This window comes from Megalobrama amblycephala, linkage group LG2, assembly GCF_018812025.1.
Source record: "Megalobrama amblycephala isolate DHTTF-2021 linkage group LG2, ASM1881202v1, whole genome shotgun sequence".
Lineage (NCBI taxonomy): Eukaryota > Metazoa > Chordata > Actinopteri > Cypriniformes > Xenocyprididae > Megalobrama > Megalobrama amblycephala.
Window position 1 is genome coordinate 7,557,954 of NC_063045.1, and position 26,197 is coordinate 7,584,150.

A 26,197-nucleotide genomic window follows, 5' to 3' on the forward strand; every position below is an offset into this window, starting at 1 on the left:
ATAATGATTTAAAAATAAATTTGCAAATAATATTATAATGCCGTGTAGTGTCATAATATAGACACCGACAGCTTTACTCTTTGAGAGATTCATTCGTAAGGGAATAATTACGTAATAATTTTTATTGGAGTCTTACACACATGATGTACAGATGTCTATGCCATACATGCATTTGTGAATTTGAACCGCGACAGATATTATGGGAGTGGCTTGATGAAGCGCAGGAGATGCAGATACTTGATCTTGACCCTTAAGAAATTTTAATTAATGCTGTCAAATATGCTTCAAAGGTAAATTAGTTGCCAATTACAACATTGAAATAAAAAATTGCCTGTACAAATACTAGAAATTGTGAATATAGCCTAAATAATTGGGTAATCATGTAAAAAAAAACAAATAGTGCACATTTCATTTATCTATTATAACATTTATGTCGTTCTTCTGTCATTTATTCGCTTGGCTGTTTCCTTATAAATGTCTAGAAATTCGTCAAGTTTTTCGTCAGGTGTCTTTTCTCATTCTATGATGTCATTACGTTGCCGTCTTGACTCCAGCCAATCGCTACATTGCTGATCGTGGTTTCGTGTATTGATACATCTGCCCTTTTCATGGAACACGAGAACACCCAGTAATCTTAGACAACTTAATCCAGATATTTTAATCCAATCTGCAAATTCATTTGAAGAACCAAATTAGCCAGAGTTCAGTTATCACGATTAGAAGATCTGGCATCTGTCAAATCATCTCAGATGTATTAAGCGCGGTACGAAGAATATGCCCCATGTCTACACCGGACGTGACTGACACAATGCGACAAAAGGCAATAAAAGCCATTATGCCCCGAGTATCCTTTTTTTATGCGTACTCTAGTGTATGCACGCAGACAAACGCACAGCCTTCGACGCAAGTACAGTTTAGAGCAATATCTCGTCACGAGTTTCAACCCATGTAAACGTCTTTGTGTTCTTTCATGCTAGAGTTGTACAAATGAGGGTATTTTCTAACCTCTTCACACAATCTCTTGTCCATGTAGGCCTCTATCGTCGCTGTAGCTTGCATGTGTTCTGGTCTGTTCTGTTAATGCAGGTTTTCTTTAATTACCTTTTGAATTGACACCCTCAGGGCAAGGCTGCCACTTTAAGGATAAACTAATTACTAAATGTGCATATGCGACCTGTCGGTGCACGTACAGTACGCATGTACTCTTGATGATGAAATTCGAATCACGCGCACTGTACGGTCACATCTGGTGTAGACATGGTGTTTTTTAGAATAATGCTTTTTAAAGTTTGCTTTGGCAAGAATAATGTTGCGGCCTCATCGCATTGATCCAGTTGGGATCCTCTCCGCTCATGAGGTTTTTCTTCATCTGTAAGAAATCAGCAAATCACAGAAGGTAAAGAGAGAGACACGCACAGTGTCATTTACAGCTACAGAAACTCAAGAGATCTTAAAAATCACACACACACACTAATTTAATGCACAATAAAGGTGTTTTCCTCTCACAAAGTGATACTTGCCATTTCTAGATCTCTTGCGGCAATAATAAATCCCACCAACAGTTCCAGACACCAGAAGAAGAGCAACAGCAACACATATTCCTGCTGCAAGACCTGAAGACCGAACTGAATCTGGAACAAAAGATATCAGTGTGAGTAAATCTGTCAGATTGATCTATAACAAGCACTATGAGACATCAGCAGGTCTGAGAAAGTACATGTGAATCCCATTCAGTTTAAAGTCGACATGAATAAAAACTGACCTTATGTATACTTGAACACAGAAAAATGATTTTCCTTTCATATGACTAAATGATACTCACCCTCACCGTTGACAGCAACACTGAAGTTCTTAATGCTGGTGATGCTGAAGCTGCTGCTGCTGCTGCTGATGATGATCCATAGTTCATATTCTCCAGAGTCTGTGTTTCTGGTGTTCATGATGGTCAGAGATCCAGTCTGATGATCCAGCTTCAGTCTGTCTCTGAATCTCTCATCACACTGAACATCTGTACAGATCTTACTCTGATCTCCAGTGATTTCAGCGATGAGAATCTCATTAAAATACCACGTCATCACATCGTTTGGATTTTTTCCTACAGGAGTCTCTAAAGTGACAGATTCTCCCTCCTTCACTGACTTTCTCTTCTTCACTTCAGCAGCAACACCTGAAACACAAACCAACAGCTGCTGGAGGAAGAAACTCTATAACAGGAACACACTTTGAAAAATGCTAAATATAAAGTAAACTGTATTTAAAAGAATTGGATCAACCTATCTTTATTCATATAGACTTAGGAATTTCAGCTCCACTGGATTAAAAATGTATCATTGACCCCTACATGTATTACACAAACATGTATAATACACAGTTTGTATTACTACAAAAGAAAATAAATAGCTGCATTATAGTTTAAATGGTGGTCAGAAAAGTAGTGAAGAGAAATTGATCAGAACAAAACAAAACCTAAAACTAATGGCTCACCAGCTGGACACACACATTAGTTTAAAATCATTTAAATTTAAAAGCATCTCTGAATGACACTATTATAATAAATACATTAGTGATGTGATTTAATGCTTATAACCTGCTTTTAAACATTTATTCAGTGACTCACCATGAACAACAACAGCAAAGATCTTTTCACTGATGCTGCGGAGAAAAATGATCAGTAGTTTATATTCTCCATCATCTGTGTTTGTGATGTTTGTGATGGTCAGAGATCCAGTCTGATGATCCAGCTTCAGTCTGTCTCTGAATCTCTCAGTGCCTTTATTACACTGAACATCTGTACAGCTCTTACTGAGATCTCCATTGATTTGAGCGATACGGGTGTTATTAAAATACCACGTAATCTCCTCTAGTTGGTTTGTTTGAACATCAGTGTGTAGAGTTAGTGAATCCCCCTTCTTCACTGACACTTGATCTGTATCAGACACACCTGAAGAAGAAATGAACAGTTAATATAAACCTCTTTTTAGATAGAACAACAAATAAATAAATAAATAAATAAAAAAAAAATACAAGAGGAAAGTTCTGTGAACATGTTTTTTTTTCTACAGATCATAAAGATTGTTCGATAAATGTCTGGATTCATAATGTATCACATGCAAACAAACAGCAGAAGAACATCACTGATTTACACATTTACTCAGACAAACATATCAAAGTTTAATGAATGTCTTGTATAACTTAATACACACCATACAACACACATCCTGATTCGTGGATTACATGTTTTGCATATATACATTATTACAAGTGATTAAAGGGTTAGTTCACCCAAAAATGAAAATTCTTGGCATTAATTACTCACCCTCATGTCGCTTCCACACCCGTAAGACCTTCATTAATCTTCAGAACTCAAATTAAGATATTTTTGATAAAATCAAATGGCTCAGTGAGGCCTGCATTGACAGCATGTTAACACTTTCAGTTACATAGAAAGATGCTAAAGATGTATTTAAAATAGTTCATGTGACTACAGTGGTTCAACCTTAATATAAAGTGTTGTTTACCAAAAAGCAAAATAACAACTTTATTCAAAAATATCTAGTGATGGGCAATTTCAAAACACTGCTTCATGAAGCTTTTATTTAAATCTTTTGTTTCGAATCAGTTTGAAGCATGTATCAAATGATCTCAAACTGCCAAAGTCACGTGATTTCAGTAAACAAGGCTTCGTTACGTTGTGTTTCAAAATTTTAATGGTTCAGTTTGATTCACGCTCCGAACCACTGCTTTGAAAACAAAAGATTCCTAAAGACTTATTTCGATTAGCAAAAATATCTTTATTTGTGTTCTGAAGATGAATGAAGGTCTTAGGGGTGTGGAACAACATGAGGGGGAGTAATAAATGACATTATTTTCATTTTTGGCTGAACTAACACTTTAATGCATAGTCTTTCCAGACCTCAGAGCCCTGATGAATACCATCCCAACAAAGGGATGGAGAAATACCTTGTTGCAGTTTTCCACCATGATGTTTAATTTTTTTTTTACAAAAAATATATTTTTTAGCACAAAATAATGAACATTGTACATTTTTACCATGATTTACAGAAGACACCCACTAAAATGTCATTCAGTAAAACAATATTTACATATCAGAAAATCTTATTTGGCATATTTAATCATTTGCCCTCAAATACTAATTGGTAATTAGTATTGCTAATTGGTAACAATTTTACACTTTGGAACATTATTTTACCCATATTTTGACATTTTATTTTCACGAAGGTCATTTAAAACATGAAAGTAGACAATTTACTTGCATTTAATATGTTTGTGGTGATTTCAGTTCAGCTTTAGATGCTGGAGGCTGCAGTTTCAGGACCACATTTCTAGGACTCTTCTTTTTTTTCTGAACGTATTAACAGTTCATACTTTTTGTAGGTCCCAGAAATGCGGTCCACAAATTTAAGAGATTTAATGTCTTTTATCTTCAGTTGATTTAATCTGAGATGACTCTATATTTAATATACACAGATTTTGTGGCTCATAAGGTCCAGTTTAGGTTTGTTTCTTTGCTCTTCGCTGACATGTGGCATTGCTGTGGCCTGCTTGTGGCTCAGATCTGGCAAACAGAAATGGCCCACACAAGGACCGTAATTCAGTGCAGCATGTGGGCCGGATCTGGGCCAACACAATGTTGCTATCTGGGAGTAGCCACTGGTGCCTGTGACAGCATTCGAAATAAGTTTAAAAAATGTGTTACTATTAATAGGCCTAATGTTAACAGAATAATTTGTTTATTATTTGAATATAGCCTATATAAAAGCTTTGATTTCATTTTATCTCTGTAGGTGCACGGGAATTTTACAGGAAGTTCATTTACAGGAAGTTCATTTACAGGAATTTAACATTAGGCTATACATTTCATTTTATTTAGGTTTAATAATGAATTAAAAAAGGCTGTGAGATGGAATAAATAAAAATGTTTCCTTGTAGGCCTAGACTATATTATTTTATGTTCTTATATAGGCTATCCTTTTATCATTATTATTATTATTATTGATAATAACAAAGTTTATTTGAATGCTGTTTAGGCAGCATTGCACACAATACAATATGCAATGTAATGTAATGTGCAATGCAATGTTAATATAATAATTTCTTAATTTCGCGCTTTTTCTTAATTAAAAATAAATATTGCTACAATCTTACCCATTTTTGATAATACCAGGTTGCTATGGTTGCGCAGGTTTATACATATAACTCGTAGCCACGAGAAAAATATATCTTTCCCTCACCATATGGTCTCGTGTCCATGACTTATCACATTCCCACGAATAAATATCTTGTGGCCACGACATATTATCACGTTCCCACAGGTTTATAACAAAACCACCGAACATGAACATGTCCCCTCCCGGTCACCGTAGTATGCTATGCTAAGCTAAGTCTCGTTCTATGCGTTCTAAGAACGAGAAATGCTTGATTTCACAACCTATAGTTTCGTTTATATGCTATACAAAACATTTAATATAAAAGACTTTGATGGCCATTACAACGCATTTCAAATGACATCAATATGATTTTTAAAAAAGAACCCATTACATGTTCATTGATTCCCCTGCACCGGTTCGCTAACAACAGGTAAATGTGTCTTAAAATATTTAGTCGTAGTTTTTATCGTTGACCGGAAGATGTAAGTAAGTGTCTTACCGTGCACGAAGAGTGCGAACACTGCGAACACACAAGCAATAAACTTTTTTTTCAACATGTGTTCTCCGATAAGCTTAGCCATATAGGCTAGCCTTTTTCACATTTTCTGCGGAATAAATCCCGCCTTCTTAGTTAAAAAGCCAATCGCTGATTGGTAAAGTCATTGAGTCACTGCAGTTCTAGTTAAAGCTCCCGTTCCCATAGCAACCGGAGACTACTTGGGTAAAGTTGGTTTTATATTCGCACATTCGGACATCCGTATTCAATAGCCTTGTTAATCACACTACATTGGACATTCAGTGGACATTCACAAGTAAATATGCCATTAAAACAATACTTGCCTATTTTGATCGACTGTGAAAAATGTTGTAAGTTGACAATCGTTGGTTGTCAATATCATGTCGCTGCTTAAAATCCGCAAACATTAATTTATTGCACATTTATTGGAAAGCCTGAATTTATCAGAAGTCTGAATGTGCGAATATAAAACCAACTTTACCGAAGTCCGGAGACTCGCGCTTAGAAATACAAAAACATTGGCTGGTCTAGCCTGAAAAATAAGCTTTTTAACGCTATTTGAGCATAAGAAACAACATTCAAGGGACAGTTCATGTGAGATTTTGTTTCTGATTTAAAATAAGTTATTTAATTGTGAATTCGGCAAGCATGTTTTTTTGGGGGGATTTCAGGATTCCCCCATTCAAATACATAGGACTTGGAATTGGATGCCCGAAAGTTAACAGACTTTATATTTATATTTATCATAATCATTTTCTTACACTGAGAACACCGGGGAGCTATCAAGAGATTGATCTATAAATGAAAGTAATTACACAGAGTGATGACAAATACATTACCATTATCACTGTAGTAGTGTGTTATAATCCTCAGGACAGGGGAAAACTTTTCCCAGGCTTCAGTGTAAACCGGTTCGACGTTATGGAGCCTTCGAAGCTTGAATAATAATAAAACACATCTCACAGTGAAGCCCTGCACCGGAGTTTGAATTGTTTTGCCATAACCACGTGATCTGTTTTCCATGACACGCCCCCAACTCAAAATTCAGAGTTTCCCACTAGTAATTATTACGACTGTGGTGGCGTTTATGTGTGTTTAACTCGTAAATGGCATATTTCCGACATAACCTGAACCTATCATGAAGATACGAAGAAATCTACAAAGAACAGATATAGCTATTGGGGGTTCCACTGTGTTCGCTTATATGAATGAAAGATTTTAACAAAACTTTTTGCTTTATTATTTTTAAATAGTTCCACCATTTCATAATATAATAACATTGTAATTCTGTAAAATAATTAACAATTAGACTTACTTTCTTACCATTTCAAATTGTGAAGAATCTCCCCAAAATAAAGAAATTTACCATGAAGACTTGCATGTTTGTCATTTAAAATAATAATAATAATAATAATAAAATGTTTAAAAAAATATATTAAAATAACTTTCTAAGATTAGAATCGTTTTGATGAGAGACATCATTCAAGAATTTTCAGTCCCAGAATAGCTAATGTTTTGGTTAATTTTTACAGGAGACACATTCATTAGGCCTAGTAATTTCAATTTTAAATGTTTTATAATCTTTATTTTTTTTTTTTAAGTTACCTCGTTTTACCTTTAATTTAATTAGTTATTAAGAATTTCTTACATTGATTTATTCCATAAATACGTTTTCATATTATTATTCCAATACACGACACAAGAGGGAGTAGTAGTACCCCACATATAGATCTAATAGGTTTATTGTTACACTTTCTAATATAGGCTATTAAAACTGCTGAAGAGACAAAAGCTATAAAATCTTATTTTTATGTGTATTCAGACATTGATTCCTAAAATGTGACCTATTCCAATAGGTGTTGATCTCATAACTTTTTCAAACTGATGTAATTACCAAAACATGCAGTTCAAAATTTCTGTGTATGTTAAAATGAACGACCCCCTATATAACCCATAGTATATCCTTTTTCCTTCAGTCTTTTAGGAAAATTATTGCTATTATTTCAAATTTGTGAGGTAAGATTTTTTATGAAAGTTTCATTATTAGTTTCACATCAAAGTTACTTATCAGTAAAAATTCTAGTGCAACATTTAGACTTCATTTTCTTGGATATTCTTGTCTACTTGCCAGTTCCAACTGCCAATCTGCATATGTTATTAATAATGCATAATGGGTATAATAATCCTGTTCAACATCTGATCTGTGAGTTTACTGTGGTTGTTTTTCAAACATCAGTTTTGATGGATTGATTCAGTCCTTTATTTCATTGTAAATCGGTTTTATCTAGAGGTGAAGTCAGATAGTGAGATTCAACAGCAGGACAGGAAGAAGCCTTTCACCCACAAACTGAACACAAATAAAACAAATGGCCACTCACACCAGGATGTTCTTCTCCATCCAGCAGATAAAACCACGTTTCTAAGAAAACAGACCGCAGCAGGTTTCAGTTTGAGTCAGTTGAGCTGCTACCATCATATACTTCAGTCAAGCTGGTAATGTGACATGGAAGATGGTTTTAACTTTTTAGTTTGTTTTTCCATTCCATTTTAACCATTTCAAGTCATTAAGCTTAATTTTACAATGAAAATCTAGGATGATTTATGCAATATTACACTTATTTAACATAGCCAGCTGTTCCTTTCAAACATTATCAATGTTAAATAATAAAAAAGTCTTATTAAAAACAGTTAAAATTTCAATGAGAACCAGAAAATGTACTTTTAATACATTCACAGAGAGAGAGAGAGAGAGAGAGTGTGTGTGTGTGTAGGTGTGTGTCTGAACTAGGACGGTCGAACTCTGTTGAGGAAGGATTCACTTGCGTTGAGTGCAGATATAGTCTAGACGTTTCACTGAACTGCTGAAGAAAATGTTTTTCATGCTTGTTTTGTGCTGTTTGTGGTGTCTGATTGGTAAGTTATAATGTATTTTTGTGGCTAAATGTCATAAATGATTTTCATTTGCAGTTCTTCACAGATTAATCAAATCAAACATATTACTGTGAGATCTTCTTCAGTTTCAGGTCTGTGCTCACTTCTCTGTTTAGGTGCTCTGGTTCCGTCATGGAAAATAATGAAAATTACTACAGTGATTTTTGTTTTTTTTTTGTTTTGCTGTTATGAATATCTTAAGTTTAAACATTATTATATTGCAGATAAATTTAATAATTTAGCAGACATTACATAATGTGCAAATGGAAATCCTCTGCAGTACCTTTTTAAAAAGAAAATTGCAGTAAATGTTAACAACTACAAAAGTCATGGAAATTACTTTAGACTTTGTAAACCAACAAGAGCCTTAATCTGTGTAAAATCTGCCCTGTTTGTGCTACAGGTGTGTTTGGTGAAATGCTGTCAGTGACGGAGGGAGATTCTGTGCTTCTACACAATGATATTACTGAAACACATGAAGACAAAGTGATACTGTGGAAATTTGGATCTGAAAACTCTCTCATAGCTAAAATCAGCATTGAGAGACAAAAATTCTCCACATTTAATGATGTTCTTGATGGGAGATTCAGAGACAGACTGAAGCTGGACAATCAAACTGGATCTCTGACCATCACAAACATCACAAATGAACATGCTGGAGAATATGAAGTACTGATAACTGGAGAGAAACTGACAACAAAAACATTCAGTATTTCTGTCTATTGTGAGTAGAGATCGTTTGTTACTATTTTACATTAAAACAATGAATAAACAGCATGTTATCATCTTTATTCTCTGATGTTTTTCAGCTCGTCTGCCTGTTCCTGTCATCAGCAGTAACTCTTCACAATGTTCTTCATCATCATCATCATCATGTTCATTGGTGTGTTCAGCTGTGAATGTGAGTCATGTGACTCTCTCCTGGTACAAAGGAAACAGTTTATTGTCCAGCATCAGTGTGTCTGATCTCAGCATCAGTCTCTCTCTACCTCTGGAGGTGGAATATCAGGATAAAAACACCTACAGCTGTGTGCTGAACAATCCCATCAGCAACCAGACTCAACATCTGGACATCACTCAACTCTGTCACACATGTTCAGGTACGGCAGTGCTGATATTAGTTGATGTCAGCGCTGATATTAGTGTTTATTGACTGATCTGATCTCAGTTTGATGTTTTTATTCCTCAGACTCTGTCCACTGTTGTGGTCCTACTGAAGCTGTGATCCGATTGGTCCTCTCTGCTCTGGTGGGCGTGGCTACTGTCATTGTTCTGCTTTATGACATCAGATCCACAAGATGAGGAGTCAAGAAATTGATATCATAAATATTGTGACTATAATAGCACCTGTTAATGTCTAATTTCTACTATCTGCCATTTCTATACTCCAATAAGTTATAACAAGAGGAAAGTGTACATTGCTGTCGATACCTGAAATTTGATTGAAGTTACGGGATGTGTAATTGTGCAGTGCTGTTGTTGATTCATTGTATACTTGACGTGTGACTGAATCCAATGCAATGTCAAAAACAAATATAAGGACATACCATGGTATTCCAAACAAATCAAATAAAGTGCGTTGCTTTAGTAAACTTTCCACCTTTGAAAAACTGTATCGGCTTGGCGTCTTTGATTACCGTGCTCCTGCATAACGTGCTTCTATCTACCACCACCCCTTCATGGATCACTGCCTTGTTGTGGCGAAGGGGCTTGCGTATCTCAATGAAGCTATGAGCTATGCCGTGCAGGGTCACCCAAGACGGCCAGGTCATAGTGGAGATTTCTGACTAAATGTGATCCACTGGAGAAGGAAATGGCAGCCCACTCCAGTATCCTTGCCAAGAAAACCCCATGGATAGCATCAAAAGGCCTATAAAAATGACGCCCGAAGATGAGCCCCTCAGGTCGGAAGGTGTCCAATGTGCAACTGGGGAAGAGCGGAAGGCATTCACAAGTAGCGCCAGACAGAGTGAAACGGCTGGGCTAAAGTCGAAAGGATGCTCGGCTGTGGATGCGTCTGGTGGTGAAAGGAAAATCAAATGTTACAAAGAGCAATATTGTATTGGGACGTGGAATGTAAGGTCTATGAATCAAGGCAAGCTGGATGTGGTTAAACAAGAGATGACAAGATTGAACATCGACATCTTGGGAATCAGTGAATTAAAATGGACGGGAATGGGCGAATTCAATTCAGATGACTATTTTATTTACTACTGTGGACAAGAATCCCACAGAAGAAATGGAGTAGCTCTCATAGTCAATAAAAGAGTAGGGAAAGCAGTGCTGGGTTACAATCTCAAGGCAAACCGTTTAACATCACAATAATTCAAGTCTATGCCCCAACTACTGATGCTGAAGATGATGAAATTGACAGGTTCTATGAAGAACTACAACATCTCCTAAATCTAACACCAAAAAGAGATGTTCTCTTCATTATAGGGGATTGGAATGCTAAAGTAGGAAGTCAAAAGATAGCCGGAATAACAGATAAGTTTGGCCTTGGAGTACAAAATGAAGCAGGGCTAAGACTAATAGAGTTTTGTCAAGAGAACAGGCTGGTCATAGCAAATACTCTTTTCCAACAACCCAAGAGGCAACTCTACACCTGGACAACGCCAGATGGTCAATACCGAAATCAGATTGATTATATACTCTGCAGCCAAAGATGGAGAAGTTCTATGCAGTCAGTAAAAACAAGACCTGGAGCTGATTGTGGCTCAGATCATGAGCTCCTTATTGCAAAATTCAGGCTCAAATTGAAGAAAGCAGAGAAAACCAATAGGCCATTAGGATATGACCTTAATAATATCCCTTACGAATATACAGTGGAGGTGAGGAATAGATTTCAGGGATTAGATTTGGTAGAAAGAGTGCCTGAAGAACTATGGATGGAAGTTCTTAATATTGTACAGGAGGCAGCAACTAAAACCATCCTAAAGAAAAAGAAATGCAAGAAAGCAAAGTGGCTGTCTGATGAGGCTTTGCAAATAGCTGAGGAAAGAAGGAAAGTGAAAGGTAAGGGAGAAAGGGAAAAATATACCCAACTGAATGCAGATTTCCAGAGAATAGCAAGGAGAGACAGGACAAATTTCGTAAATGAACAATGCAAAGAAATAGAGGAAAATAATAGAATGGGAAAGACTAGAGATCTTTTCAAGGAAATTGGAGCTATGAAGGGAACATTCCGTGCAAAGATAGGCATGATAAAAGACAAAATCGGTAGGGACCTAACAGAAGCAGAAGAGATAAAGAGGAGGTGGCGAGAATACACAGAAGAATTATACAAGAAAGATACTAATATGTCTGATAATATGTCTGATAGCTATGATGGTGTGGTTGATAACCTCGAGCCAGACATCCTGGAGAGTGATGTGGGCTTTAAGAAGCATTTCTAACAACAAAGCTAGCGGAAGTGATGGTATTCCAGCTGAGCTGTTTAAAATCCTAAAAGATGACGCTGTTAATGTGCTGCACACAATATGTCAGCAAATTTGGAAAACCCAACAGTGGCCACAGGATTGGAAAAGGTCAGTTTATATTCCAATCCCGAAGAAGGGTAATGCCAAAGAATGTTCAAACTACCGCACAATTGCGCTTATTTCACACGCTAGCAAGGTCATGCTCAAAATCCTGCAAGCTAGGCTTCAGCAGTATGTGAACCGAGAACTACCAGAAGTACAAGCTGGGTTTCGCAGAGGCAGAGGGACTAGAGATCAAATTGCCAACATTCGCTGGATTATGGAGAAAGCAAGGGAGTTCCAGAAAAACATTTACTTCTGCTTCATTGATTATACTAAATCTTTTGATTGTGTGGATCACAATAAATTATGGCAAGTTCTTTCATCTGTCTTCTAAGCAACCTATATGTTGGCTAAGAAGCAACAGTTCGCACCAGACATGGAACAACTAATAGGTTGTTTTCAGTCACGTGGTTCTCGTGACGCGCGAAATTCCGGTGGAGGGCAAGCAGTGAAAATTAGAATGGAAGAGATGGGAAAAAGTCCGTTCTGTGCTGATTTAGACAGAAAATCACAACATATGTTGGACGTGATACTTATGTTATGAAGAGGAGCGACATTTCCACTGAATTGAAAGACTTGACTGCCATCGAGGAGGTAGATATAGAGGATGTTAAGCTGCCGTAACGCCGTGTTCAGTTCTGTTCTGGGTTTGTTTATATCGCGCTGCCTTTCTGCAAGTGATGTTAAGGGCAGTATTTTAATTTTCTGTCATGATTGTGAAAAATGTCGCCATTGTTGGTCATTTATGCTGAATCGAGAACTGTAATAGGAACTCACGATATCGTTCGGGGGAAAAAAAAAACTGCTAATACAATTTTTGCCTTGGTTGAGAAGGTGAGACGACTAGCAAATGTAATAATGTCACTAAATAAACCCACTATCTTTCACTCAAAATAAACACATACTGTACTTAGCTGAGTTTTGTATTTGGTTTTTGTGTAATATTTAATTAACATTGTTTGTGAGTATGACTCACTCGCTTGTGAATGATTATAACTTGCACACAGCCACTTCAAAACTGTTGATGAGCTTCTATAGGTTTGATTTCGGTTGTCATTTGTTGAAATAAATACAAAAATACAGCGTGTCGGTGTCTGTCCCTGAATGTGACCCTCCGATTCTCCTTCGTGGTCATATGGGAAAGTGAATATTTACAAAAATAACATTAAAACTAGTTACATTTACACGCTTCCAACAAAGAAATGCATCGACTTCTGTCAGCTTGTTAAACATTTATTTTGGACATTTTCTACAATACGACGGCTGAAGCAGCAGCGCGTGTCTGTTTTCATGGTAACCAGATCAACATGAACGGAATTCTACAAAAATGAAGTTAAAACACCAAATTATCATTCAATAGGATAAAATATCTTCTCCTCCCTGCAAATGATAGCATGAAGAATGTGAATATTTAACCAATTCAAAACAAAAGGTAAGGTATCCATATTCATTTCAGTATCAGCAGACGCAAAACGCTATAAAAGGCGACAACTTTTAAAGTTAAAAAAACTAAATAAGTTATAAAAAACGGTATAAGATATGTAAACGATAAAAACACCTTCTGGGTTCTCGATTTTAACGATTTGAGCAACCATAAACAACGCAAAACATACGAATATTGAGTTTTTGATAGGATTCCTATATAGAAACATCACTCCCTGCCCTCCGGACACATTCGCGCTGCTGCTGTGACGTCACGTGAAACCAACCTATTGGTTTAAAATTGGGAAAGGAGTACGACAAGGCTGTATATTGTCCCCCTACCTATTTAACTTCTATGCAGAGTACATCATGCGAAATGCGGGGTTGGATGAATTACAAGCCGGAATTAAAATTGCTGGGAGAAATATCAACAACCTCAGATATGCAGATGATACCACTCTAATGGCAGAAAGCGAAGAGGACTTAAAGAGCCTCTTGATGAGAGTAAAAGAGGAGAGTGTAAAAGTTGGCTTGAAACTCAACATTCAAAAAACTAAGATCATGGCATCTGGTCCAATTAATTCATGGCAAATTGAAGGGGAAGAGATGGAAGTGGTTACAGATTTTGTGTTCTTGGGCTCTAAGATCACTGTAGATGGTGACTGTAGCCATGAATTTAAAAGACGCTTGCTACTTGGGAGGAAAGCTATGACAAAATTAGATAACATAGTAAAAAGCAGAGACATCACCTTGCCGACAAAGGTTCGTATAGTCAAGGCTATGGTCTTCCCAGTAGCAATGTATGGCTGTGAGAGTTGGATCATAAGGAAGTCTGAGCGCCGAAGAATTGATGCTTTCGAACTGTGGTGCTGGAGAAGACTTTTGAGAGTTCCTTGGACTGCAAGGAGATCAAATCATTAAGTATTAAAGGAGATCAACCCTGACTGTTCATTGGAAGGACAGATACTGAAGCTAAAGCTTAAATACTTTGGTCACCTAATGAGAAGAGAAGAATCACTAGAAAAGACCTTGATGCTAGGATTGATTGAAGACAAACGGAGAAGGGGAAGACAGAGGATGAGATTGTTAGATAGCATCACAGATGCAATGAATATGAATTTGGGCAGGCTCAAGGAGATCGTGGAAGACAGAGAGGCCTGGCATGCTGTGGTTCATGGGGTCGCAAAGAGTCGGGCACGACTGAGTGACTAAACAACAATCTACCACCAGCATAGCCTATGACGCAATCAACAGGTATCACTAATATTCACTTCCGCATAATGTTATTAAAGGGCTACTCCTAATATGGCTCCTACAGTGACATATCTCTGATTTTTTATCTGTAAAGATGCAAATGGAATTATGAAGTTTATAAAATTATATTTATTTATGATTTCATGTGGAAAAATAAATCACACTTTAATCACACCTTTTTCCATTTTTATTATTGATACTTTGCTCCAGTTTCACAGGAAGTGATTTGTTCTCTCAAAAACTTGGGGATGGACACATCTCCGCTTTCTTTCACTGTAGCAAAATGAAGCCAAAATATCCCAAAAAATGATTTCTCTCTGCGCATTTACATTAAATGTGATCAATAGTGGATAATTACACGTGCTTCTGTGTCAAAGTATCTGATATCAGATCTGTTCATGTGTGCCAAGACATTTTACCCACTAAGCAAAGTTATTTCCAGAAGATGTCTTTTCCATGTCTTTGTCACAAAAGTCGTACTTTGAAAAGACGTCCACTGAGGAGCCAGAATGAAAGCCTTTTTTTGATGTCTTCTGAATGTCCGATATATTGCAGACTATTATTTTTGTAAAATAATACTGTTTGAATAGATGTTGAAATGTACAACATACCCAGTCCTCAGTGAACACTGATCTGTGTTTATAAGAGCTTAGTGGGTTAGAAATCCTGATCGGACAATGTTTTAGGAATAAAGAGAATGTATATGTGTATACTGTATACATACAGTTACTGTGATATTAAATTACATCAACAGTGATATAAGAATTTGGATATACTGTCCATCTCTAAGTCATTCATTCCCTGTGTGACTTTTTGGCCCGGTTTCACAGACAGGGCTTAGCCTAAGCCAGGATTAGGCCTTAGTTCAATTAAAGCATTTAAGTAGCTTTTATAAATGTTCACACTAGAAAAAAACTTACTGGTGTGCATCTTAAGACAAAACAATAACACTGGTGTATTTTAAGATATGTCAGTACAAGTTGCTTTCAGTTGAAACAGCTCAAACATACATTTTAGTCTTGCTTAAAGCTGCAGTCTGCGATTTTGGCCCTCTAGCGGTTAATAAACGGAACTGCACGCGTCTAGCAGAAGAACATTGTAGACGGAGCTACTTTTCTCCGTGTATGTCTATGGCGAGTCACGCAGTAACTGTCCCAGCTGACACACGACGTAACAGTTACGTAATGTACTTTTTGGTAATTTCATGACTTACTAACTGACAACGTAACTACGACGTCGCATGCCAGTAATTTCATTACCTTCAGATTACCATCTCACAACGTCGTCAGTACGATCTCCTAACGTTATTCGGTTGTTAAGTCTGACGTCACGCAGCAGCGCTTCCGGGTCCAACGCTCTATCTCATACCACAAGAAAACAACAAATGGTGCTAATATACACACACGATGTGGTGTAATAATACTACAAAAAATATATAATTATAACCTTTATCTTCCATACCAGTATTCCAGATGACCAGACAATGATTCATCATTTATAAATCGTTAAAATATTAATGTCTGTGATGCTGTGAGCACGGAGACTGTTGTGTAGACTGTAAGTATTTAAAATGTTTAACTTTTTTAAATGATTGATGTTTAATATTGTTACACTGTAGACACGGAGGCAGATGTAAAAGCAACACAGGTTTGTTTATTGTTGAAACAGCAGAGCAAATGGTAATGGAGAGATGTTTAAGCAGTTCTTGAATGATGAAGAAAGGGTGATACTGTCCTTGTGGTGTTTTCCAGATGCGGATGGAGACTGGCGTTGGAGGATGATGGCGGAGACACTCACACACACAGGCAGGTAGGCACACAAGGAGAACAGGAGACGAAGGAGATGAAGGAGACGACTGGAGCAGGTAAGTATGGCGTTTGGAGTCCTTAAGGTAAGCATACAAGTGTTTGTAGTGCAAACGAGACCGGACATTGAATGTGTGTGAGTGTGGAGGTTTTATGGTGGTGGTGATTGCAGTGCTGATGAGCTTCAGGTGGCGGTGATCAGTAAGCTGGTGATTGAGTGCGTGGGTAAGGGAGTGAGGTGGAACCTGACGTGTCTGTGACAGTACCCCCCCTCCCACGGCCCGCTCCTGAGGGCCGAGGACCCCGACGTCAGTGGTGGTCGTCCTCTAGGGCGTGGGGCAGGTCTGTCCGGGTGGTTGGTGTGGAAAGTCTGTAACAAATTAGGATCAAGGATATCATTCTTGGGGACCCATGAGCGTTCCATGGGGCCATAGCCTTCCCAGTCAACCAGATACTCCAATTGACCACCACGGCGCCGGGAATCCAGAATCTCGTGAACCACGTAGGCAGTGCCATCATCCAGGATGAGTGGAAGGGGGGGCTCGACGGCTGCCACGTCAGGTTCTGTGGAGGGAAGAACAGAAGGGTGGTGAGGCTTTAACAGTGAAACATGGAATGTGGGATGAATTCTTCTGTACTGTGCAGGGAGTACAGGGAGACAGTACTTACCCTCTGGCTATCAGATATCTGAACTTGCACTGAGTGCTAGTAGCACTTTATTAACTGTATGTATTGAGAGTTGTATTTATGTTTGAGAGTTATACCAAGACAAATTCCTATCAACTGTGTTGACATGGCAATAAATTTATTGAATTGAATTGAATTGTTGGAGGCGGTACGTGATGGGGTTGATCTGTCAGATGATGGTGAACGGGCCAATGAAGCGGGGACTCAGCTTCTTGCAGGGCAGACGCATTCTGATGTCCCTGGTGGACAGCCAGACCTTCTGCCCCGGTTGGTAGACTGGAGCGTCGGAGCGCCGAAGGTCGGCTGTCATCTTGCGTCTGCGCAGGGCTCTCTGCAGTTGGTGGTGAGCCGAGGCCCAAACCCTCTCGCTCTCCTGGAACCAGTAGTTGACTGCCGGAACGTTGGAGGGTTCCCCATCCCAGGGGAACAGTGGGGGTTGGTAGCCGAGTACGCACTGAAACGGTGTTAGTCCAGTTGTGGCTTGTCGGAGGGAGTTTTGTGCATACTCGGCCCAACCCAGGTACTGGTTCCAGGAGTTCTGGTGGCCGTGAAAGAAGGTACGCAGGAAGCGGCCTATCTCCTGGATCTTCCGTTCCGTCTGCTCGTTCGACTGAGGATGGTATCCGGATGACAGGCTGACGGTCACACCCAGGAGGGAGAAGAACGCCTTCCAGACGTGGGAGATAAATTGGGGCCCTCTGTCGGAGACTATGTCTTCGGGTATTCCATAATGACGAAAGACATGGTTGAACATCAGTTCTGCAGTGGTCATGGCGGTAGGTAGACCCTCCAGGGGGATCAGACGGCAGGATTTTGAGAAGCGATCTACAACTACCAGGATGCAAGTGTGACCATCAGACTCGGGGAGATCGGTGACGAAGTCCACTCCCAGGTGTGACCAGGGTCTCTCAGGAACGGGCAGAGGATTGAGCTTGCCAGTGGGAAGATGGCGTGGGCTCTTGGAGATGGCGCACTCCCTGCAGCCCTGCACGTACCTTCTGATGTCGTTGGCCATGTTGGGCCACCAAAAGCATTGTTTGAGCAACGAGAGGGTCTCATTGACCCCCGGGTGGCCAGTGCCAAGTGAAGAGTGAGTGTTGTGCAGAAGTGGAGTGCAACGTGCCCGTGTGACGTATTGCAAGCCTTGGGGGCAACCCGGCGTAGTGCGTGAGGAGGCATTGGAGGAGGGTATGGTTTCTTCGGACCACTGGATGGGGCTTACGAAGATTGACTCAGGTAGGATAGTTTCTGGAGCTTCAGGCTTTTCTTCTGGGGCATGGAGACGAGACAGGGCATCAGCTTTAGTATTTTTAGAACCAGGGCGGTAGGATATGGAGAAGTTGAATCTTGAGAAGAACATGGTCCAGCGAGCTTGGCGAGGGTTGAGTCTTTTGGCAGCCTTTAAATACTCAAGGTTCTTATAATCAGTGAGAACTTGGAAGGGATGGTTAGCCCCCTCCAACCAATGCCTCCATTCCTCTAGGGCAAGCTTGACGGCCAGGAGCTCACGGTCACCGATGTCGTAGTTGACCTCCGCCGGGTTGAGCTTGCGGGAGAAGAAGGCACATGGATGGAGTCTACTTGGCGTCCCCTGCTGCTGTGAAAGGACCGCTCCCACTCCGGTGGTGGAGGCGTCCACTTCCACGACGAAAGGTAGGTCAGGGTTAGGGTGGACGAGGAGGGGAGCGGTGGTGAAGGCTCTTTTGAGGGTCTCAAAGGCGTTGGTGGCTTGTGGGGACCAGGACAGAGACTTGGGCTGGTGATGGAGCAGGTTGGTGAGTGGACTGACGATGGTACTGTAATCTTTGATGAAGCGACGGTAGAAATTGGAGAATCCAGGGAAGAGCTGGAGTTCTTTGATGGTTGTTGGAGTGGGCCAGGTCTGGATAGCGGAAACCTTCCCCTCGTCCATCCGGATGCCACTGTGATCAATCACGTACCCCAGGAACTGGACAGAGGGCTGGTGGAAGGAGCACTTTTCAGCTTTGAGGAAGAGATGGAATTGCCGTAAGCGTTGGAGGACCTCCGCAACGTGGTGGCGATGTTCGGCCAAGCTCCGGGAGTAGATGAGGATGTCGTCTATATACACCAGCACGAACTTGTGGAGAAACTCCCGGAGCACCTCGTGTATGAAATCCTGGAATACGGAGGGGGCGTTGACCAGGCCATACGGCATAACGAGGTATTCATAGTGGCTGGTGGGCGTGACGAAGGCGGTCTTCCACTCGTCCCCCTCACGTATCCGGATGAGGTTATACATGCTGCGGAGGTCCAACTTAGTGAACACAGTGGCACCGCGGAGATGTTCCAGGGCCGCTGGGACGAGGGGAAGTGGGTAGCGGAACTTGACGGTGATCTTATTTAGGGCACGGTAATCGATGCAGGGCCGCAAGCCTCCGTCCTTCTTAGCCACAAAGAAGAAACTTGAAGCAGCAGGGTATTTTCCGTATGAAGAATACCCACACGAAGTTGAAGTGATCCCACACAGTGACGGATTGTCTTACGGCTCAGGGGTTTGCCCGTGATGGAGTGGATTTGATAGTTAATCGGAGACGGGGAGATCTTGAGCTTGAGTTGTTGACAGAGGGCGCCGGAGATGAAGTTTCCTGCTGACCCTGAGTCAAGGAGCGCCACCACTGGAACAGAGGCATTTGCAGCAGTAAGGTTTACAATCGTAGTGAGTGGTTTCATTTTTTGAATGGAGGGAATTATTGCACTCACCACGGGCCGAGGAAGACGGGTTGGGCATGTGGAGATGACATGCCCCGGAGATCCACAATATAAGCATAAATTCAGGGTCAGCCTTCTCTGTCTTTCAATTGTTGTGAGATGTGAATGATCTATTTGCATGGGTTCACTGGCTGGTTCTGGAGAGCTGACGGGTTCGGACCGACGGAGGAGGATGTTGGAGAGTGACTGGCCCTGGTGCTCGAGGAGACACGACTGCATACGAGAACCCACGCGGATGGCGAGTTGGATGAAGCGTTCGAGTCCTATGGAGTCCTCGTATGCAGCGAGATGCAGCCGCACATTAGGCTCCAATCCTTGACGAAAGGTGGTGATGAGGGCTTGTTCATTCCACCCACTGGTGGCGGCTAGCGTTCTGAACTGCAAGGCATATTCGTTAACAGAGTTATTTCCTTGTTTTAGATTATAAAGTTTCTCACCAGTCGATGAATCTGTCAGAGGCTTCCCGAAGACCTCACGGAAGTGAGAGACGAACGCCGGATACGACTTTACAACAGAGCCTTTCTGGGTCCACAGAGAATCCGCCCATTGTAGGGCCTTACCTTGCAGTTGTGAGATGATGAACGCGATTTTAGCCGTGTCGGTGGGGTAGAGGTGCGGCTGCATCTCCAGGACCAGTTCACATTGGAGGAGAAATCCGCTGCATTCCTCCGCCGATCCTGAGTAGGGCACCGGTTTGGCCATGGAACTGGCGGTGAACGCTGGAGAAGGAGCGGTGATGGTGGGTGCGGAAGCTGCAGCGTTGGTGGAAGACGGTGAGGATGGTTGTGGGGTGAGTGCTCGGCGCAATGCGTCCACGAGCTCCTGAAAAGGGTCGTTGGTGCTCATGCTGTTGACTGTTGTTATGGTCCGGTCTTCTGTTACAATGTAGACACGGAGGCAGATGTAAAAGCAACACAGGTTTGTTTATTGTTGAAACAGCAGAGCAAATGGTAATGGAGAGATGTTAAAGCAGTTCTTGAATGATGAAGAAAGGGTGATACTGTCCTTGTGGTGTTTTCCAGATGCGGATGGAGACTGGCGTTGGAGGATGATGGCGGAGACACTCACACACACAGGCAGGTAGGCACACGAGGAGAACAGGAGACGAAGGAGACGAAGGAGACGAAGGAGACGAAGGAGACGAAGGAGACGAAGGAGACGAAGGAGACGAAGGAGACGAAGGAGACGACTGGAGCAGGTAAGTATGGCGTTTGGAGTCCTTAAGGTAAGCACACAAGGGTTTGTAGTGCAAACAAGACCGAACAGTGAATGTGTGTGAGTGTGGAGGTTTTATGGTGGTGGTGATTGCAGTGCTGATGAGTTTCAGGTGGCGGTGATCAGTAAGCTGGTGATTGAGTGCGTGGGTAAGGGAGTGAGGTGGAACCTGACGTGTCTGTGACAAATATGAATAAATTATGCACATAAACGGCCGTCGATGGCATTCTCAAGTGAAACGAGTCGAGGCTTGGACCCGGAAACGGCATTCCTTACGTCACGACTTAACAAGCGGATAAGATTACCAAGAACGTTCCAGATATGTCCTCTATTCGTAATTGGAGTGAGCGCGCGCCCACAGTATGTTGATAAGAGTGTAAAGTTAATTTTTCTGAGAGAAGAATTTATTTTTCCGAGGTAACACCGAATAAATGGCTTTTATAAAAATGTATAAAGTTAACTTTGGAAAGACGCAAAACCTTTTTTTATTGTTATGTTTATGTTAGTGTGCTGGTGGCTGTTAGAGTTGCCATGGCAACCGGGAAAACATTCAAGCTGCTGGAGAGGACAGCGTCGACGTTTCTCTGTGTTTCTCGTCAGTTTTATAGCAATAAAGTTCAACAACTGCGGCAGATTGGTTAAGTAACATTACCCACAGTCTACTTTAAGTAAGTTACTTTTGTTAATATTTTTACCTCTGTGATTATATGGTATCTTTCCTTGATCGTCTGAAATATATGTTAGCAAAATGTTACGCTAGCATAGCATATGTTTTTAATGATACTGAGTGCAAAACGTCTTGAATGCTTTTATTTTGTTTCGCTGTAGGCTATATGTTTTTATTTATAGTTTGAGTGTATTTTATTATTTTTATTTGGAGTTTTGATCATGTTCTGTGTGTTTTTCAAAATAAATGAATTGAATTCATTTTGAGCTCTGCATTCATCGTTCACAGCTGTTGGAATAGCCTTTAAATTAGTCTGGGCAAATGAGGACATAAATTAGGTTAAACTACTGCATGTCCGCCCATAGAAAAATAAATAAATATAGAAAATTACCAACTGATTACCAACACACAACTATAATACACAACGTTGCCACGACGTCGCAGTTACTAACTGGCAACGTCAAAAAGTTACGTTGTGGCGACGTATAGGCACCTCACTTTTCCGGTTGCCACTAGTTACGTCGCCACGACGAAAGTTTGGTCACCAAATTACGTTGCAGTTATGTAACAGTCACGTATTTTGGTTAGCTGGGGTGATACTCTGCGGCAAGTCCTACCAGTCTGCTCTGAAATAGTCATAATATAAACACTTATTATAAGTGGAGCAGTATATATTTAGGCTGTTTTCATGTATTATTTAAATTACTTAAAAAACGAACTAGATTCAATTCGAATGAGTTGAAATTGGTCACGTTGAAATTTCACTAGTATTGGTCCCAACTACTGAAATCTTGGTATTGTGACACTATTTCTCTGTGAGCGATGAAAGTTTCATCTGGTTTCCCATCTTCAAGTTCTCTTTTAATGAAAGCATTAAAATAATAAATGTTACGTTGGCGTGTCATTGGCAGGCTCATCCTGATTAGGTGACGAGTCGCTGATAGTCTTCATTAACAGAGTGTCATTCTGACCAGAGGACGAATCTGCAACACCATTAGCCTGTGGATAAAAACACAGATTCACAGAAGGTAAAAGAAATAAACAGGACTGATGTTTGTTACACAAGACATGGAACTGCAAAAAATGAGAAAATATCTTAAAATGTAAGATGTTTCTCTTCACATTTATTAAAATAATTAATCTTTCAAACAACCTCTAAATATTTGAAATATTGTATTGGCAAGTATTAAAGGGCAGTGCTACTCTTACTTGCTCTTAATGTTGTAATTTCTGTTTTCATATTTTTTGACATTTAGATAATTATCTGTGTTTTTCTTCAGTTGTAAGATAAAATTGTTATATCTTGTTCCTAGACCAGTGTCATATCAGCCTATGGTAAATAAATATATTCATGATAATAATACATACATTTTTCTAATAATATAAAATGTATTCATGCCACTGTTCTTTTATAAAGTAATATAGTATGAGAGCAGCGCTGTCTTGAATAATCACACAAACATTTAATCAGCTCACAGATCTGAATCTGTGAGCTGAAAAAAAAGAAAAAGTTTTAAAGATCATTCATATTTCCATCGTATTAAATCATCTGTATGTTACACTCACCATTCCTTCTTGATTGACAATAGTACATTAAACCAGCAGCTGCAGCAACGATCAGCAAAACAACAACAACAACAAATATTCCTGATACAACAGCTGGAGACAGACCTGAATCTGAAATAATACAGACAGACAGTCATTATTTATTAGTAAATGACTGAGAAAAAACTTTTCCTTTACACTTTGGTAATCAGTTGCACATTGATTTAACTGATAAATGGCTCCATCTGGTGGGTTTTTGAAGAACAGCAGCTAAAACAGCATCACAACACTGTGAGATCAACTGGAAATATCAGCACAGAAAAACTGACTATTGTATGTATTTTTCAAGCTAGATTTTGAACTTATGAACATATTTTTCATACTTTTTAACTTCAAATCTTCTGCACTTTGGATTCCTGCTTAAGTTAGTTTTTAAATCATAATGCTCTGAATTTGAAGGTAAAGCTATAAATTCCACCTGAACAGTAAATGTGTTTTGAAGAAATGATCTTTATACTCGTGTTTGTTATCCCCCTCAGCCTCCAATTAATAAAATACACATCTCTACAATCCTTAATTGCATCAAAAGATTTGGTCTTACTTTGGATTGAGAGCGTTGTATGATGATCAGAGGTTTCAAGGTGGAGTCCACACCAGCTCAGTCAGAGTCCGGTGCTCTTGAGGCTCGATGGAGTAAATAAATTACAGGTATCGATAATAGTTTTATGTATAAGTAATTTCACTCTGAGACTTGTTTAGAGAGGTTTACGAATCACCAAATACAATGGCTTCGGTTTAATAACAAGATACTGAATAAAAATACAAAAACATAAAAGCGAGCAAAGTCTTCACCTGAGGTATGGCAATCTTCTGTCATACAACTTCCAATATATATAGTCTGCAAATAACACATCCTTTTCCCAACATAAAACATCTCCTTGTTTGTCAAAGTATAAGATACAAAGGTCATCTACAGGCTATGCCCGTTCAACGACTTAACACATTTTACTAACTTGAACTTTACGACCTTCACACTGGCACCCTCTAACACTTCTAGTTCAGCAAATATAGGGCATAGATCTTGCTTTGCTTGCATCAAAAAACATAAATATTGCTTAGCTTGCGGTTAAAACACACATCTTGGTTAGTACCAGTTCCCCTTAAAGGGTTAGTTCACCCAAAAATGAAAATTCTGTCATTTATTCCTCACCCTCATGTCGTTCCACACCCGTAAGACCTTCATTCATCTTCAGAACACAAATTAAGATATTTTAGTTGAAATCCGATGGCTCAGTGAGGCCTCCATAGGGAGCAATGATATTTCCTCTCTCAAGATCCATAAAGGTACTAAAAACATATTTAAATCAGCTCATGCGAGTACAGTGGTTCAATATTAATATTATAAAAATATTTTTGGTGCACCAAAAAAACGAAATAACGACTTTTATAGTGATGGCCGATTTCAAAACACTGCTTCAGGAAGCTTCGGATCATAAATGAATCAGTGTATCGAATCATGATTTGGATCGCGTGTCAAACTGCCAACGGCTGAAATCATGTGACTTTGGCGCTTCGAACACCAGATTCGACACACTGATTCATTTATGATCCGAATCTTCCTGAAGCAGTGTTTTGAAATCGGCCGTCACTAAATAAGTCGTTATTTTGGTTTTTTTTGGTGCACCAAAAATATTCTCGTCACTTTATAATATTAATATTGAACCACTGTACTCACATGAACTGATTTAAATATATTTTTAGTACATTAATGGATCTTGAGAGAGGAAATATCATTGCTCCCTATGCAGGCCTCACTGAGCCATCGGATTTCAACAAAAATATCTTAATTTGTGTTCTGAAGATTAATGAAGGTCTTACGGGTGTGGAACGACATGAGGGTAGTAATTAATGACAGAATTTTCATTTTTGGGTGAACTAACCCCTTAATGCTTCTTGGTTTGTTGTTTGGCCCTTCACACCTTTTAAATAACATAAGTTCTACCCTAGGCCCCCTTCAAGATAACATTCATGATAACGTTAAAAATCTGGGAGTTACCCTTGACCCTGAGTTAAAATTTGATAAACAAATCAACTCTGTAGTTAGAGCCAGTTTTCTGCAGCTTAGGGGACTTCGCAAGCTGAAAAATATTCTGAGCTTTAGTCATTTGGAGACTGTTATTCATGCGTTTATTTCAACCAGGCTGGATTATTGTAATGCTCTATATGCTGGAATAAATCAGTCCTCGCTTTCGCGATTACAACTGGTACAGAATGCTGCGGCTTGTTTTTTAACAGGGACAAAAAAGAGAGAACATATTACACCTGTGCTGTCATCACTTCATTGGCTACCTGTTCGTTTCAGAGTTGATTTTAAGGTTTTAGTATTTGTATTTAAATCAATTCATGATCTTGCCCCTTCTTATATTTCAGAACTTATCCACTCATATTCCAGAGTGAGAACGCTCAGATCTTCCACCCAGATGATATTAAATGTTCCAAAATCCAGACTTAAATCCAAAGGTGACAGAGCTTTCTCAGTTCATGGTCCTAAGCTCTGGAATTCCCTACCTGTGTCTATTAGACTTTCCCCTACTCTTTCTACATTTAAATCTTCTCTCAAAACATACTTTTTTTCTCAGGCATATGTGTAATTTGATATTATTTTTTTAGTCTTAAATAATGTTCCTGTCTTAATTTTTTACTTTTGTTTTGGGTTTTTTTGTTGTTGATATTTT

General features: G+C 39.6%; 2 protein-coding genes and 2 long non-coding RNA genes across 5 annotated transcripts; 3 read left to right on the plus strand and 1 right to left on the minus strand.

The window, feature by feature from the left end:
* Positions 1-390: 390 nt before the first annotated feature.
* Positions 391-6,708, minus strand: LOC125263380. 2 transcript variants are annotated; one of them, XM_048182397.1, is made up of 5 exons: positions 6,525-6,708; positions 2,618-2,941; positions 1,823-2,167; positions 1,521-1,631; positions 391-1,369 (listed from the first exon to the last, which is right to left on the minus strand). In XM_048182397.1, the coding sequence occupies exons 1-5, from the start codon at positions 6,706-6,708 to the stop codon at positions 1,224-1,226; spliced, it is 1,110 nt and encodes a 369-aa protein (XP_048038354.1). In that variant the 3' UTR covers positions 391-1,223. The 2 variants fall into 2 exon arrangements, with proteins under 2 accessions (XP_048038354.1, XP_048038355.1); XM_048182398.1 differs by lacking the exon at positions 6,525-6,708 and adding an exon at positions 5,668-5,805.
* LOC125263425 lies at positions 1,534-2,417 on the plus strand. The gene is made up of 2 exons (XR_007183812.1): positions 1,534-1,651; positions 1,838-2,417. It is a non-coding gene; the product is annotated as an uncharacterized LOC125263425 (long non-coding RNA).
* Positions 6,709-8,513: 1,805 nt separating the features above from the next.
* On the plus strand, positions 8,514-10,278 carry LOC125263389 (SLAM family member 5-like). The gene is made up of 4 exons (XM_048182415.1): positions 8,514-8,598; positions 9,020-9,340; positions 9,426-9,716; positions 9,806-10,278. The coding sequence occupies exons 1-4, from the start codon at positions 8,556-8,558 to the stop codon at positions 9,916-9,918; spliced, it is 768 nt and encodes a 255-aa protein (XP_048038372.1). The 5' UTR covers positions 8,514-8,555; the 3' UTR covers positions 9,919-10,278.
* A 12,839-nt stretch (positions 10,279-23,117) lies between these two features.
* On the plus strand, positions 23,118-26,097 carry LOC125263426. Its single transcript, XR_007183813.1, has 3 exons — positions 23,118-23,795; positions 24,002-24,170; positions 25,893-26,097. It is a non-coding gene; the product is annotated as an uncharacterized LOC125263426 (long non-coding RNA).
* The last annotated feature ends 100 nt before the right edge of the window (positions 26,098-26,197 follow it).

Excerpts from the sequence above, each read along its gene's own strand:
- LOC125263380 (XM_048182397.1), bottom strand. The coding sequence starts at position 6,708 with ATGGAAAACAGATCACGTGGTTATGGCAAAACAATTCAAACTCCGGTG. Across the intron at positions 2,168-2,617 it reads CTTTGCTGTTGTTGTTCATG|GTGTTGCTGCTGAAGTGAAG; the intron begins GTGAGTCACTGA and ends TTTGTGTTTCAG. Across the intron at positions 1,370-1,520 it reads CCGCAAGAGATCTAGAAATG|ATGAAGAAAAACCTCATGAG; the intron begins GCAAGTATCACT and ends GATTTCTTACAG.
- LOC125263389 (XM_048182415.1), top strand. The coding sequence starts at position 8,556 with ATGTTTTTCATGCTTGTTTTGTGCTGTTTGTGGTGTCTGATTG. Across the intron at positions 8,599-9,019 it reads CTGTTTGTGGTGTCTGATTG|GTGTGTTTGGTGAAATGCTG; the intron begins GTAAGTTATAAT and ends TTTGTGCTACAG. Across the intron at positions 9,341-9,425 it reads ATTCAGTATTTCTGTCTATT|CTCGTCTGCCTGTTCCTGTC; the intron begins GTGAGTAGAGAT and ends GATGTTTTTCAG.